The sequence below is a fragment of the Apostichopus japonicus genome, chromosome 17, assembly GCF_037975245.1.
Source record: "Apostichopus japonicus isolate 1M-3 chromosome 17, ASM3797524v1, whole genome shotgun sequence".
Classification (NCBI taxonomy): Eukaryota; Metazoa; Echinodermata; class Holothuroidea; order Aspidochirotida; family Stichopodidae; genus Apostichopus; species Apostichopus japonicus.
The window spans coordinates 31,127,070-31,141,368 of NC_092577.1; the positions used below are offsets into that span (position 1 = coordinate 31,127,070).

General features: G+C 38.9%; 2 protein-coding genes across 2 annotated transcripts in view; one reads left to right on the top strand and one right to left on the bottom strand.

The window, feature by feature from the left end:
* LOC139984179 (germinal-center associated nuclear protein-like) overlaps nucleotides 1-14,299 on the top strand; it is a 99,202-nt gene that overhangs the window by 35,055 nt on the left and 49,848 nt on the right. The window lies entirely within an intron of this gene.
* Nucleotides 1,802-8,716, bottom strand: LOC139984182 (uncharacterized). The gene is made up of 2 exons (XM_071997960.1): nucleotides 7,993-8,716; nucleotides 1,802-6,289 (listed from the first exon to the last, which is right to left on the bottom strand). The coding sequence occupies exon 2, from the start codon at nucleotides 6,279-6,281 to the stop codon at nucleotides 4,119-4,121; it is 2,163 nt and encodes a 720-aa protein (XP_071854061.1). The 5' UTR covers nucleotides 6,282-6,289; nucleotides 7,993-8,716; the 3' UTR covers nucleotides 1,802-4,118.

A 14,299-nucleotide genomic window follows, 5' to 3' on the forward strand; every position in this document is an offset into this window, starting at 1 on the left:
GATATACCACAAACTAGGTCCAGTATACACATAGCCTACTGTATGTAGTATGTTTTCGGTATTCCAGACAAGATTCCATCCAGGCTTGTCTACTGAAGATTAACTATAAAGTTATAGATCAATTGACATTCCTTCACAGCATGCAAGAGCAAGACAAAAAACAGAGCTAGCCTTGACTAGATTTAATTGACATATGGAATGTAATGTATGATATGAATTAATGGATTACGATACAAAAAAAACCCCTATAAACTTGTAGCCTGTCTGCTGCTTAAAATTCATTAGTACAGCAACTTTAGCGGTATTTAAATGTGCACAGAATTTGGTTGGATGCTTGACAGCAGTTAAATTTTCGGCCTTTTTCAATTTGCATCAATTGGTCAAACTGTATGTGTTTCAGCAAATGTACCAAAAGCCTATTTAGAAAATTGTTAAAAACTCATAAACGTAAAAATATATGAAAACCAAAGTTTTGTAATTTTTCGAATTAAGATGGACAGATTTTCTGATGTATCCATGGTAATGGTGAGGTATAGACTCAGGTATAATTAATTAGTAAATATGTTAACTAACAAATCTCCTTCTCTGGTTTTTCCTGTGATTTTTGTTCCTTTTCCGTTTCTGTATAGTGTAAATTCAGTTTTATTTAACAAAAACACACAAAAAAACATTTGTATTACAAAATTTGGTAATTTATTTACAACTCGATATATAACAAAAAATTTATACGGTTATTGTTTCTAGAATGAAGAGATAAAGACGAATAACATCAGCTTACGTGACTTTTCAAACTGCATATTAATACTTCCAATGCATATATGCTTATTTTAATGAAAATTAATTAACATTCCATCATCAAACATTTGTGTCAAAATAAATTACAAAGGACATGGATACAAATTAGACACTCAAATGTATCTATATATATATATACTGTAATTAGAAGTGGAGCTATCTGCAGTAAACCAACCTTGCATAAGTACCATATAATGTATGATCTTTGATGCCAATTGCTCAATAAATATGCTGAAAACATTTTGATTGAATTCATAACAACATAATAATTAATTTTTTTCTAAATCATGTTGAATTTTTTTTTTTGTAACTTTGTCGGGTTGTTGCACAAAATAGATCAACTTGGTCCACTATATTGTGGTATATGTTGCCTCTGTCCTTCATATTTCCCTCCCACTACCCCTGTCCCTCCATCTCATGCCCTCCTTCTGTACATCTCCACCTCCTCTTCGTCATTCGCCTTCCTCTCTACATCCACGTCCCCTCCCAATCTGTCAGATCAAAGGTATTCTGACTTTGATTTCACTATTTAAGGTTTGGATTGGATCTGATTGATTCAATTCACTGTATGTATATGTGTGTTCATTTGTCAACCTTATTCTTGGAGTATGTGTATTTGTATTCGGACTCATATACTCATACCAATGGAAATTCTATTTGTTCTCATAGTCATGCTGTTGTTCTGGTACTCTTACTGTTGTACTCATACTCATGCTGTTGTACTGTACTTGTACTCATGCTGTTGTTCTAGTACACATGTTGTTGTACTTGTACTCATGCTGTTGTTCTAGTACTCATGCTGTTGTACTCATACTCATGCTGTTGTATTTGTACTCATGCTGTTGTTCTAGTACTCATGCTGTTGTACTTGTACTCATGCTGTTCTACAGTAGTACTCATACTGTTGTACTTGTACTCATGCTGTTGTTCTAGTACTCATTCTGTTGTACTCATACTCATGCTGTTGTACTGTACTTGTACTCATGCTGTTGTTCTAGTACTCATGCTGTTGTTCTTGTACTCATGCTGTTGTTCTAGTACTCATGCTGTTGTACTTGTACTCATGCTGTTGTACTTGTACTCATACTGTTGTACTTGTACTCATGCTGTTGTTCTAGTACTCATGCTGTTGTACTCATACTCATGCTGTTGTATTTGTACTCATACTGTTGTACTCATAGTCATACTGTTGTACTTGTACTCATGCTGTTGTACTCGTACTCATGCTGTTGTACTCGTACTCATGCTGTTGTTCTAGTACTCATGCTGTTGTACTCATGCTGTTGTATTTGTACTCATGCTGTTGGACTCATACTCAGCTGGTGTACTCATACTCATGCTGTTGTACTTGTATTACAAGGCCCAGTGTGTATACAGCACACATAGTTACCTCCATATTCATGACCTGTTTGTTAGTTCTGTATAGCCCTGCCAAGTATAAGGACTTGACATAAATATATCCTAATAGTTAACGGCTAGATGTTTAAGTGGCAAGAATTAAGAGAATTATAAAAAAGAAAAAAAAAAAAAGGGTTTTGCAGTACTGAAATATTTCATTGTCATTTTCATAACTTTGTGAAAATGTAATTTTTGAAGACAAAAATGTTGTTACATAAAGTGACCAACACTGTACAACACAGTTTTGCTACACCTTTGTGTGTGCATATCAAGGAATGATCCCAGTTTTGCTGTCCAGTTTCTATATAACCTATAACCTCAGAAGGGGTTATTTCCTTTATTTTCAAGAGCAAAGATTATAAACAAATGTCATGATATGAGAAAATGAAACAAACATATAGAGTAAACTAGATATAAAATATTCATAATGTACATAATTTACATAAAAAAGAAAGTTTGGTTACTTTAATGGTATGATGATATGACATAAATTATTGCAAAGTTAATAGTAATATATATTTGAATATTCAGTACTTAATGTTTTGGATTAGTCATAATAATAAATCCATGTTGCTGAACAATTGTTTAGGGCTCAGTTGCAATCTTTACCAAATGTGGAATATCCTGAAACCACCCGGAAATTTGCAAAATGCGGAACAAGTCATAGTTTAACGTACAGTATTATGATTTACAGTATGTACGATATTCATCGAAATGATGCAACACAATGTTTCTGAAAAACTCTTCCCCGCGTTGGAAACTTTTAATTTACTTCGCTCCTCTCTTACCTGTCTCCCACTCCACATAGATCTGCACTTTCCCATCTACACATTGGAACATTTTAAAAATGTGCCCTTGCTCCCTGGGCACCTGTTTTTTTTTTGTGCAGAATACTCAAGTTTACTGTGTACAGTAAAATTCTCACAAATTTTTTTCAAGTTTGCAGCATTTCATAAGGGATCATAAATAGTTAACTACAGTTATCAGTGTCCACTAGCTTGTAAAACATTTACCGTACCTTGTTTGCACAACCTGACTGAGTCCTTTAGAGATGAGGATATGTAGCTTTACTATACAGTATACAGTCAACCAAGACCTAACACACTATATATATACCAGACATAGCCTACATGTATACAAGATGAATCATGACTGAAGATATAACGTCTAGATCATGTTATTGTGTAAGACCAGTTTCACCCGCAGGTATATATATACAGTACATCTTTTTCATTAGACAGAAAAAAATCTTACGGTTTGTACGCCACATTTTCACAGGTAATTTAAGTGGATCTGAGGAAATAGAACATTGTTAGCTAAAATCTTAACTTAGTTGACCAATTTTTAATTGGTTTTGCTGTCCACCCTGTCTCCTCACGACAACCTCACACTCACTCTACTATGTCTATGGTAACACATACAAGCCTGTCCGCCTTTGCGGATCGACCTGCCTTCATTCTCATGCTGACATCATACCTTCCGAAGTGTCTTTGAAAGTAGATTATTTGTCTATTTGTAATAATCCTGCTTTTCGGTTTAAAACACATCTGGACAGCTGGAAGTCTTCATTTCATCTGTCATCTTATTTTTGAATGTGTTAAAGTAAGTTGGCCTGACGTTTCGATCCTAGCAGGATCTTCTTCAAAGGGTAAATGACAAGTAACAGTAACAGAAGGGACAAAACCACGTACAAAATACAGACAGGTTAATAAGCGAGGTGAACACAAAGAGATAGATGTAAGGGGATTAGTAGACAAGGGATATCTAATTTTTGAGTAAGAGTAAAACCTTACGTGTAAAGACACAGTCCTAAGGTGATCTCATTCTGCAAGATGGAGGGCATCAACCATTGAACATTGCATCACAATGAATTCAGTCTCCCGAGCACTGACAGATAATCATCTGTCGTATCAAACCAACGTGTTTCATGATATCAATTGATGCGAGACGTAGCCGGACGTGCAGGGAGCATCGACAACCCTCTGGCCAGAACTATGAAGCAATGTTTCAGACTGAGGAATGACTGGGTTTTTGCATTCTCTCGGTCGGTTCCTATGGCAACTACACGAAGAGCAACGTCTCAGTGCAGCACGTTTTTCCGAGGTTCTACTAACGTAGGTTCTCTGAGGTGAAGCTTCCTGTGCAAAATGGTGCGTTGAATGTGGGTGTGTTGTCGATGATGGGTGGTGGTCCGGCAGTTGTGAGTTATGGTGTGGCGGTGGCAAATGGTGCAGTGGTGGTTGTAACTGGTGTTGTGGATGTGAAGGCTGTGGTGATTGCAAATGCTGTGACGGTTGTGAGTGATGCAGTGATTGTGTATGGTGTGGTGATTGTGGATGGTGTGGTGGTGGAGATTGTGGGAGGTGTGGTGATTGTGGGTGGTGTGGAGGCTGCCGGTGTACCGACTGGGCGTGGTGTGGTATGTCCATTTCATGTGCTAGTTGTTGGTGCTCGGAATGGTATGGTGGATGTGGGTGGATCATGTTCATTTCCACTATGTCACAATGTGTAAATGAGGTATCCTCCGTCACGGGTATGTATTGAACGTTGTTCAGTATCCAGTCGCTCACGCTGTTCCTCGTATGATCGGCAAGCCCAGAATCTTGACTGTCAGATCGATGGCGGGGGAACGGTGCCAACGGTTGTCCGGTAAAGTCTTGCTGGTGGCCGCAGCTGCACAGCCGCGGATGAGGCAAGATATTTGAGTTTCCATCCATTGTTTGACCCGAGCCCGGTATTTCCTGATAGTGATGGCTCGATGGAGGACGACTGGACAGCTGCGAGTGTCTCCCTGATGTTGGAATAGGTGGAGATTGTTTCCTCTTACGACAGCGAACAAACACTAGAGTCAGGAAAATTACTATGAGCAGGAGTATACATATGGCAGCTATCAAGCCGTACAAAATCTCTTTACTGTCAAACAATTGCGCTTGATTATTAGCCGCCAGCCCCGAGTTTGCTCTGTCTAACACCGTTTGTTCCGAAGTTGTCCGCTTGTCAGCCGGTCTGTCATCCCAAAATTTTGTTGAGACGGAACTGATAATTTGATCGGTGGGACTCGTCGGGGTGCTCTCTCGAGGGGAGGGTGTCGGCGTTGAATTCTCTGGCCCGGTGAGGTAACAGTGTGAGAAGTTGACTTGATCTAAGCCTGTATTTCGGTTGACGAGAGGGGTGTAACAGGTAGGAGCTGTCAAGAGCGGGTTCTTTTTGTAAACCTGTGCCAACTCGTGGGTTTGGCAGCCACAGTCGAAACGGTTGTGATCCAAAGAGAGAATTTGTAACCGTGACTGGCAGCCCACGATGGTTTCAACCACATTGTGCGACAGGTTGAACAGGGTTAGGTTAGCCATGTGACTGATCCAGTCGCAGTCGAACGAAGCAATGTTATTGTAAGAGAGGTCGACAATCCGCGGAGAAGCCGACGTGTGAACACCGCCCGTCAGAGCAGCGATACTGTTGTTGGTGAGAACGACTGTAGTCAGATGGTAGAGGCTAAGCAACAGCCGAGAGTCAAGCTGCAACAATCGGTTGTTCTTGAGAAATAATTTGTTCAGTCGCGGTAACCCACGGAACGAGGAAGGGGAGAGATCGCTGAGAGCGTTATCCGAGAGAAAGATCACGGTCAGGACGGGCAAATCCTCGAAAGCGTGCGACGCTATTCTCGCAATTTGATTCTTCTGCAGGTCTAATTTCCGAAGCTCGAGCATACTCATGAAGGTATTGCTCTCAAGTTCAGTCAACCTGTTTATACTCAAGTCCAATATCTGGAGCGTGCTGGCGACAGGTTGGAAGGCTTGAGCTCCTAGCCTGGCTACTCTGCTGTTACCGATGTACAGATACTCAAGACGATGGAATCCCCGGAAAGTGTCCTGGTCGATTCCGGCGATGTGATTTCCCGCGGCTTGTAAGTCGAGAGCATCTTCACATCCGGATGGTATGGCGGTCAGTCCCCTCCCGAAACAGTCGGCCTCATCGTCGCCGGGAGCGTAATTACATAGGCTTTCACATTCCGTTGCTATGGTCACCGGGAGTAAGGTTAAGCAGACTACGGCGAGTGTGAGATACCTCAGTTTACTGGCAGCCAGCATTGTACTTACTGTATGATGTAAGAAGAAGAAGAATGCGTATTTATCGTAATTCACAGATACCCCCACACCATTCAGCATAAAATTTGAACTAGAATTTGATTTAGTAAGCTTATAGCCTACTCTGTCAATAAGTTGCTCGGATGGTAAATTCTTAAGTATTCCTTTATTATTGACCGAACTGGCAGTGGGGGTGAGAGAATTCAGCTGTCGAGATGTGGCATATATATATTGTGGGGCTGTCACAAGCCCAGTGTAGCTCTAAGCACATTACCATACATTTTTTTATGTTGGGCCATTTAAGTTAGAGATGAAAATGAATTCACTCAAAGAGGAATTGTGAAGTATATAGATATTGCTAGGAGTTATATATGCAAGCACTAGTTTTTTTAAATTTTGAACAACATTCTTGCACAATGTTTATTGGCATATTGTAAGGATATATGTTTGGTTATGAAAGTGATGTGAAACAAGCCTTAACAACTTCCTTCATCTTGTTAAGGTTACAGTATCTCATTTTAGTCTGTTGTTGAAGTCGAAATAGTTGGTTTTTATCATGTTATCTGTGTCATCTGATCTGTTTTTAGCTGAGGTTAGCTTCTAGGGCTCATACATACAGTAGGTGGTATAGAACTATACTCGTAAACAGGAAGCCAGTACAGCCATTACAGAACAGCTGGGGCAAATATTTACTGCAGAGTATGTATGTAACTAGTGACTTGCCTGGGTGCTGTCGTATTTACCAGGTTACTGTTATGTAAATGGTAGAGTTTACAGAATAGCTCATTTGGGACGGAGCATGGGTAGCACGGTGTTCATGGCGTCGGTTGTTCTTCATTGGTTTAAAAATGAAGATCTACAGTACCAATTTAGTAGCCAAGAAATGGACGAACGCAAACTTTTGGGTCTAGCGATTTTGTACACTTACAATTCTTGTTTGATTTTAAATGGTGTGTCAGTATCTGTAAGGGAGGGGGAGGGGTGGGGGGCACAAATCTAGGCAACGTCTGTCTACCTTTGCTGAAAGCAGGATTCATGACCAAGTTTTTATCCAGCCTGTATGCAGGGCGCATTTTTTAGGGACTTTTGGTGAGAGTTCATTTCATGGATGCATTGTGCACTGGGTAAATTAGAGTAAGCTGTCGTGGGAGGTATCATGACACAGCTTTGATTCCAGCTGCCTGCAGGGGAGAGTCATATGCAGGACTGTGGAACTGCAGGTGTGTTGCATGGTTGTTCAGTGGGTAGGCAGCAGTAGTTGTTGTAGGACTTAATTTACATGTATGTGTTAATCACTGGTCAGTTATCAGGTAAGGTATACAATTATGTGGGTGAAAAGTGTGTTGATTTAATGATGCCATTCCCAAGGGTAAAGGGAGCCGACCTCCTAAGGTGTAGGGACGCTGCTCAGCGAGACAGATTTACTTCATATTTGCTGGTAATTGAGCCAGTAAAGCATTTATAAGAAGATGGGGAATTGGGTGAGGGGGGGGGGGAGGGGAGGAAAACATATGGTGCTGTAGGACCTCAGAATGGATTAATTCAGTACTGCCTATGGTGCCCAATAAGTCCACAAGCATAAGACCTCAGAGGGAGAGATGTAAGTACTGGTTACACTAAATATCAGTTTTAACAACAATATTTGAGAGGTTATAATTTAAACTTTATGCCATATGTTCATTTCAATCAATGAATTTAAATATTTAAAACATACCTGTCTAAGACACACTTCAGAATAAACGCAGTGATTATGAGAGATGGGCATTGGTAGGCTTGATAGATCTGGATAGGTTCTGGGTCAGTCCTGGATCAGACCTGTGTGCTATACAGTACGTAAGTCTTGATTCATCTCGGTACTATAGAGTGGTGTCCATATTGGGATAATTGCATAACCGTAAAGCTCCTCCATGTTTTAGCAAATCGCTTTGGTTCAACCTCCAGAACTGAGTAAAAATCTTCATAAACGAAGGTTATAGCTGCTCAGGTAAAATTGTGATGATTTTATGGCCTTTTGAAGGTACCAAATAGTCCTACCGTCTATTGGTGGGCCAACTGTAGCCTGCCTTGGAAGAACAATTGGCAACAAGGAAGAGCTTCTCACATGGTTAAAAATTTACCATGCTTTTGTAATACCAATAATGTAGAACTGGATACACTGAAAGCCAGCTGGCCTGCATGCCTGTACAACTACCTTCCTGAGTGCTATTACAGTATATATGTATGTACAGTACTAGCTACAGTATACTGTGGACAGTGGTACTTTAGCAGGCTAGCCAGGGGTGTAAGCATAGGTCAGGCAGGATCTCTGGTTCCTGTAAGTACAGTAATATCATACAGCCAGACAATAATAGAGTATTTTTAGAAGTGGGTGATTTCCAGTGTATACAGATATTGTATGTATTGTATATCTATGGTATTACTCGGTTGTTCTAACTTGCATCTAAACTAAAAGGAAAACTGATTTTCAGAAAGTAAGGTTTTATTACCCATGTCCTTTCACAATATAAGTTTCACTCAGGAAGAACAATCATTTCTCCTCCATTATATTCAGTACCAATTATAAAATACATTTTTTTTTATATACTATATATTGACATGTCAAACACTATGTTTGCATTCATTTGTTGTGGAGAATATATGGAAGCTGGGTAGGTGGCATGGGAGGGGGTGTGTGGATGGGAGGGTATGTCTATGATGGGGGGGGGGTGGTTGAGGATGGGGTGACGACAACATTTGGCATTTCTCTATTGTGCCTCAAATATTCACTTTCTTATTAAAAAGCATGTTGCAGCAATCGAAGCAGCTAGGTCATCATAATATAACTAGCTTGTATTCCATCTTTTCTGCTTGTTTACCTCAATTTTCATCTTAACCAGCCATATAGGGGCACCCCAGAGGTCATTTTTGGGTTCCTTGCCCAAAGGAAGGAACCTATGTAATCAGGTTGGCGTGTGTGCTTCTGTGACAATTCTTTCGTCTGCGACGTCAGTGATGGATACTTGCTACATGTATGTAGATGTACTATAGTGAGAATGTGTGCCGTATATATAGTTTTGGGTGCTGACCTCATGAATATTAATGAGGTCATTGGGTCAGCGATAAAAATCTTTACATTGCAATAACCCTGCAACCTCAAGTCAGATTGTAACCAAACAGTTGATCTTTAAACAGCTGGTACATTTAGGCCTATTTTTTTGTGGAACATTTGGGCCCAAAGTTGTCAAATGTGTTTTGAGACAAATTTTTGGGGTTGTAGTTTGTGGGTCCTAATATTTGTGGGACCATTTGGGCCCACATTTTCTTTACATTGCAATAACTCTGCAACCATAAGTCTGATCGTAGCCAAACTTGGGGGGGGGGGTTAGGTGGACTAACCTTAGGATAGAAGAAAATAATCGAAGGGGTGCTACATTGGTCTGATTGATTTTTAAAAAGAACGTCCATGGTTAATTATAAGGTATCAAATAGACAAGGAATTTGCATATGGGTTATACGCAGGTACAGTATCAACATACTGTACGTGTTTTAATATGTTTTTCTTGAGTGGCATGGATGAGGTCAGATAGGGTGAGGCGAGGTGGTAAAGAGGGCAAGGAGAGCTGGCTGTTGAAAGGGGTGGTATATTGGTCTTATTAATTATAAAAAGAGCGTCCATGTTTTGTTGCAATGTATTAAATAGACACGGAATTTGTATGGGTAATGGGCGGATATTTGTTTTAGTATGTTTTTCTTGGGTGACATGGATGGCGTCGGATAGGGGGATGTTAGGGTAGGAAGGGCAAGGAGAGCCGGCTGCTGACAGGGTGATATATTGGTCCTTTTTTTTTTTTAAAAAGAATCCCCACCATTTTCTACAATGTATAAAATAGACAAGGGATTTGATGAAATTTGAACACATGCAGTTGCGATAATAATAGTTCCAGTGGCGTAATCTGTTATGTCTGAACTCTTACGAAGCACACAGACTACGGAAAATTGTGTGCAATTCTTCATTTTCAAGTCAGTGTATTACGTGAAATGTCTCTGACAATAGTTTCTAAGTATCCTTCAAATGTTTTGGAAGCTTTTGCAATAAACTATCCCCTTAAAACGGAATGTGAAATTTTTGTTACGCTCACAGGCACATTCATAACATCCAACCCAACCTCGTGTGAATCCCCAGATTTAAAGAAGGAAGCAACTGTGCCATTGTTCAAGTGTTTCCAAGTTGTACTATAGTATGTTGTTCCTTTTTTTTTATTTCCTTCCAGTAAACATATAATTTTAAGTTATAGAGATGAGTCATATAACACCTCAAGAAGAAGAATAACTAATATAAACGTGGAAAAAATGTTAAGATGATAGGATATCATATAAACTACATCTTCACATACAAAAGTTAATACATAAAACGATGTAACAAACAAACTACAACAAACAGTCCATGACTAATATAAAAGTGGAAAAAATTTTAAGATGAAACTAAAACGGAATGTGAAATTTTTGTTACGCTCACAGGCACATTCATAACATCCAACCCAACCTCGTGTGAATCCCCAGATTTAAAGAAGGAAGCAACTGTGCCATTGTTCAAGTGTTTCCAAGTTGTACTATAGTATGTTGTTCCTTTTTTTTATTTCCTTCCAGTAAACATATAATTTTAAGTTATAGAGATGAGTCATATAATACCTCAAGAAGAAGAATAACTAATATAAACGTGGAAAAAATGTTAAGATGATAGGATATCATATAAACTACATCTTCACATACAAAAGTTAATACATAAAACGATGTAACAAACAGACTACAACAAACAGTCCAAGAATCACTAATATAAAAGTGGAAAAAATGTTAAGATGACATACGCAATTAAGTCTTGAGAGAACACATGTTGGAACTGTCATTTTGCAGAAGACTGATAATTTGTTGGTCAGTTTCAACAGAGCTCAGGACTTGTGCATGATACAGCAGTATCATCGGCATATATTGTAACAGAAATGTGTGAGTTTGACCTAATTTCGTAAGTATATATAAATAATATAGCAGATAATGGACCCACCCCCCCAAAGGGCACACCAACCTTTGGGCTGCAAAACATTCTGGGCCCATTTTTGGGTTGGGTGGGCCCAAATTTTATTTCCACCTCAAGTGCATTTTGGGTTGCATTCTTTGGGCCCAAAATTGAGGGCCCCAATATTTTTGGGACCATTTTGGGCCCACATTTTTGGGGTTCACTTTTTGGGGTGCAAATAAATTTTTGAGCCACTTTGTTTGGACCTGTTATTTTCGGGACCATTTAGGGACCAATATTTTAAAATTGCAATAACTCCACAACCTTAAATCAGATTATATATAAACTTGGAATACAGTATTTGGTTAATAACCTGGTACATGTGGGCATAAATATTATGATATTGTGTGATGAAATACAGTACTTTAGCAGTCCTTCAAGCAAGGAACCGTTGTGCCTGTCGGGCTCTTGTTACGCTTGTGGTAGAATTTAAGCATGAAAGGATATGTTTACAACATATCATATCTGCAATGAAACTGCTGAATAGTCAACTTACAGTAATTGAATCAACCAAGGTTCCTGTTGTCACGTTGCTAAAATTAATTGCTAAATTACATACTTCCGTATATCTACATTCCCATATGCATCAATGATCTAATAATAGATCAGCCTTTGTCCATGCAGAGATGTTGATAACGAAAAACAAAACAACACAATAATGACTGCACATTACTCTGTCAAATGGCCCGTTCCTGTGGAAATAATTAGGTGATTAATGTGATCGTAGGAAACCCAATAAGACCAGTGGAGATGAAATTAGGCCATTGGGATTCGATCTGCATCCGTCGTTCAACTCTGTGTATATTTTGAAAACGCAGATTGATGTATAAGCCATACTGTACATTGTTCATGCACATCGTAAAAGTGTGCGACTAATATCAGAGATTTTCTGGTGACAAAACAATTTGAAAATTATATTGGTGAGAAATAGAGTTCAGGCCACTGTAAAACTGCCAGCAATTGAAGATAGCGTCACCTTGCCCCTAAGTCATTTTCGTCGTCGATTGACAATGTACGTAAAGCTTATTTGGACTTTCGGCTGTATACCTTCAACTACTCCAGGAAAGTTGGATCATGGTGTGTAGGGGGTTTGTGACATCATCTGTGAAGTTGCTCTCCAAGAGCTTTACTTTAAAAGCTGTTATAATGTTCCTGTCGAATGTTGGTTTATCCTTGAAACCAGTGACACATAATTTGCAATGTTTTGCATAGCTGTCAAAGCTCTTTGTTTACGTACATAAAATTTCATCAAAAATGTAACTTGTTTTCCTTGTAGAAAATGTTCTTTTCTGCTGTTGAGTGGTTGACAAAATAAACAACAAGGACATATTCAGCTGAAGTGCCCTGATGACATCATTCTATTCTGATGTTGCCAGATGCAGATTTACAAAATATCACCAGTAAATTATAAAGTATTTATAATTCAGTATTTAAAGTAATTAAATAAAAAAAAATTAAAAAATATATATATATATATTTTTTTTAAATTTCAAATTAATTTAATTTAAATTTTTAATTTTTTTTTTTTTTTTCATGATTCAATAACATTTTCTGTTTCTTTGGATTTATCTTTATGTCCATCCCCACCTCACATACTCCATCCACCACCCCCCCCCCCCCTCACATGCCCCATCCTACCACTCTGTGTTTGAGTTTCTAAGACAGGGTTGTCTTAAAGAAATATTGGATGTTTCATGTAGGCACCTTGTCAAAAATCCTGTTCGGCTATGATAAAGCAACAGCAAACAATAGAGATTGTCCCCAGGTGAACACCTGCACGGTGCCTATTGTGTGAAACCGGAGTAACAATAGATTATGCCCTATGCAGCCTGGCTGCAGCCCTCGCAGCATCCCACTTCTGACACTGTGCTTTACAGCAGGCAATACAGGAGGAATAGTTGACTATGTCGTTTGGTGATTCTTAATGATTCTTTGCTATAAATAGGAAATAAGAATGTATGATAGTTTCAAATTTAAGTTTTCATGTATTAACTTCGTTCCTTGCTTACCTGTCTCCCCACAACCTCAGCACCCTCATTCTACCGTGCCTAGAATGTCCTGGTAACCTTTTAACACTGTGCACCCTCTACCACCGGCTCCTCCGGTCACCACCCTTCCTTGACTTAGGTATAGAATGTTTAGGATTCCATGGGCAATTGATGGACATTTTTGTGAACTATGAATCACAGCCTGTATGAGTTATCAGAGTGTTACCTAGACTGAGAAATCATTTTTTACGATTAGGCTTCCACAGTAATTGACCTGAGCTGATCTCCACCATTTTTGATTGGGGGTTGTTATATGGTCAATTCCATGGTGACTCGCGTGACATTTTTACTAAAATCTCTCTCTATTTGATATCATTAAACAAATAAAGAAATTACCTGGGAGAACAGCATTCATGTAGTCAGTGAAGGTAGCCTTGATGCTTACAACAGTAGAGAAAAAATATTTATACCTCAAGTATTGGGGGTGAAATTGGCAAAAAACTAAACGTGACTCGCTTGACAGTTACTATTAGCAAAAATCAGAATGCACACACAAATGTTGGATTTCTTATGTCTTATTAAAATGTTTCCAATAACTTTTTATAATCATAACCAAGTTGAAAAACACCTCTACCTCAATTGCTATGCAACTTTGAAAAAATGTAGTAACGCATGAAAATAACGATGAAGATGTATTGTGACTCGCGTGACAAGAAAACGTGACTCGCGTGACAAGTTCACTTTTCGGATAGTTCTAGACCAAATGCAGTAGTGAATCGAAGGAATAGATCTTGCATAGTGAAATATAACATTCATTGGTCTAGAAAGTGTCCTAGAGGTACTTCCCTTGGGAATGTCCAGATGATACAGTATTAATGTCCTGAGTTACCTTCATGACTGCAGACAGTAGGTAATATACTGTACAGGTAGTACAGTTGTTCAGGCAATATATCTTGTCAATTAGTATTTATAACAATATTTAG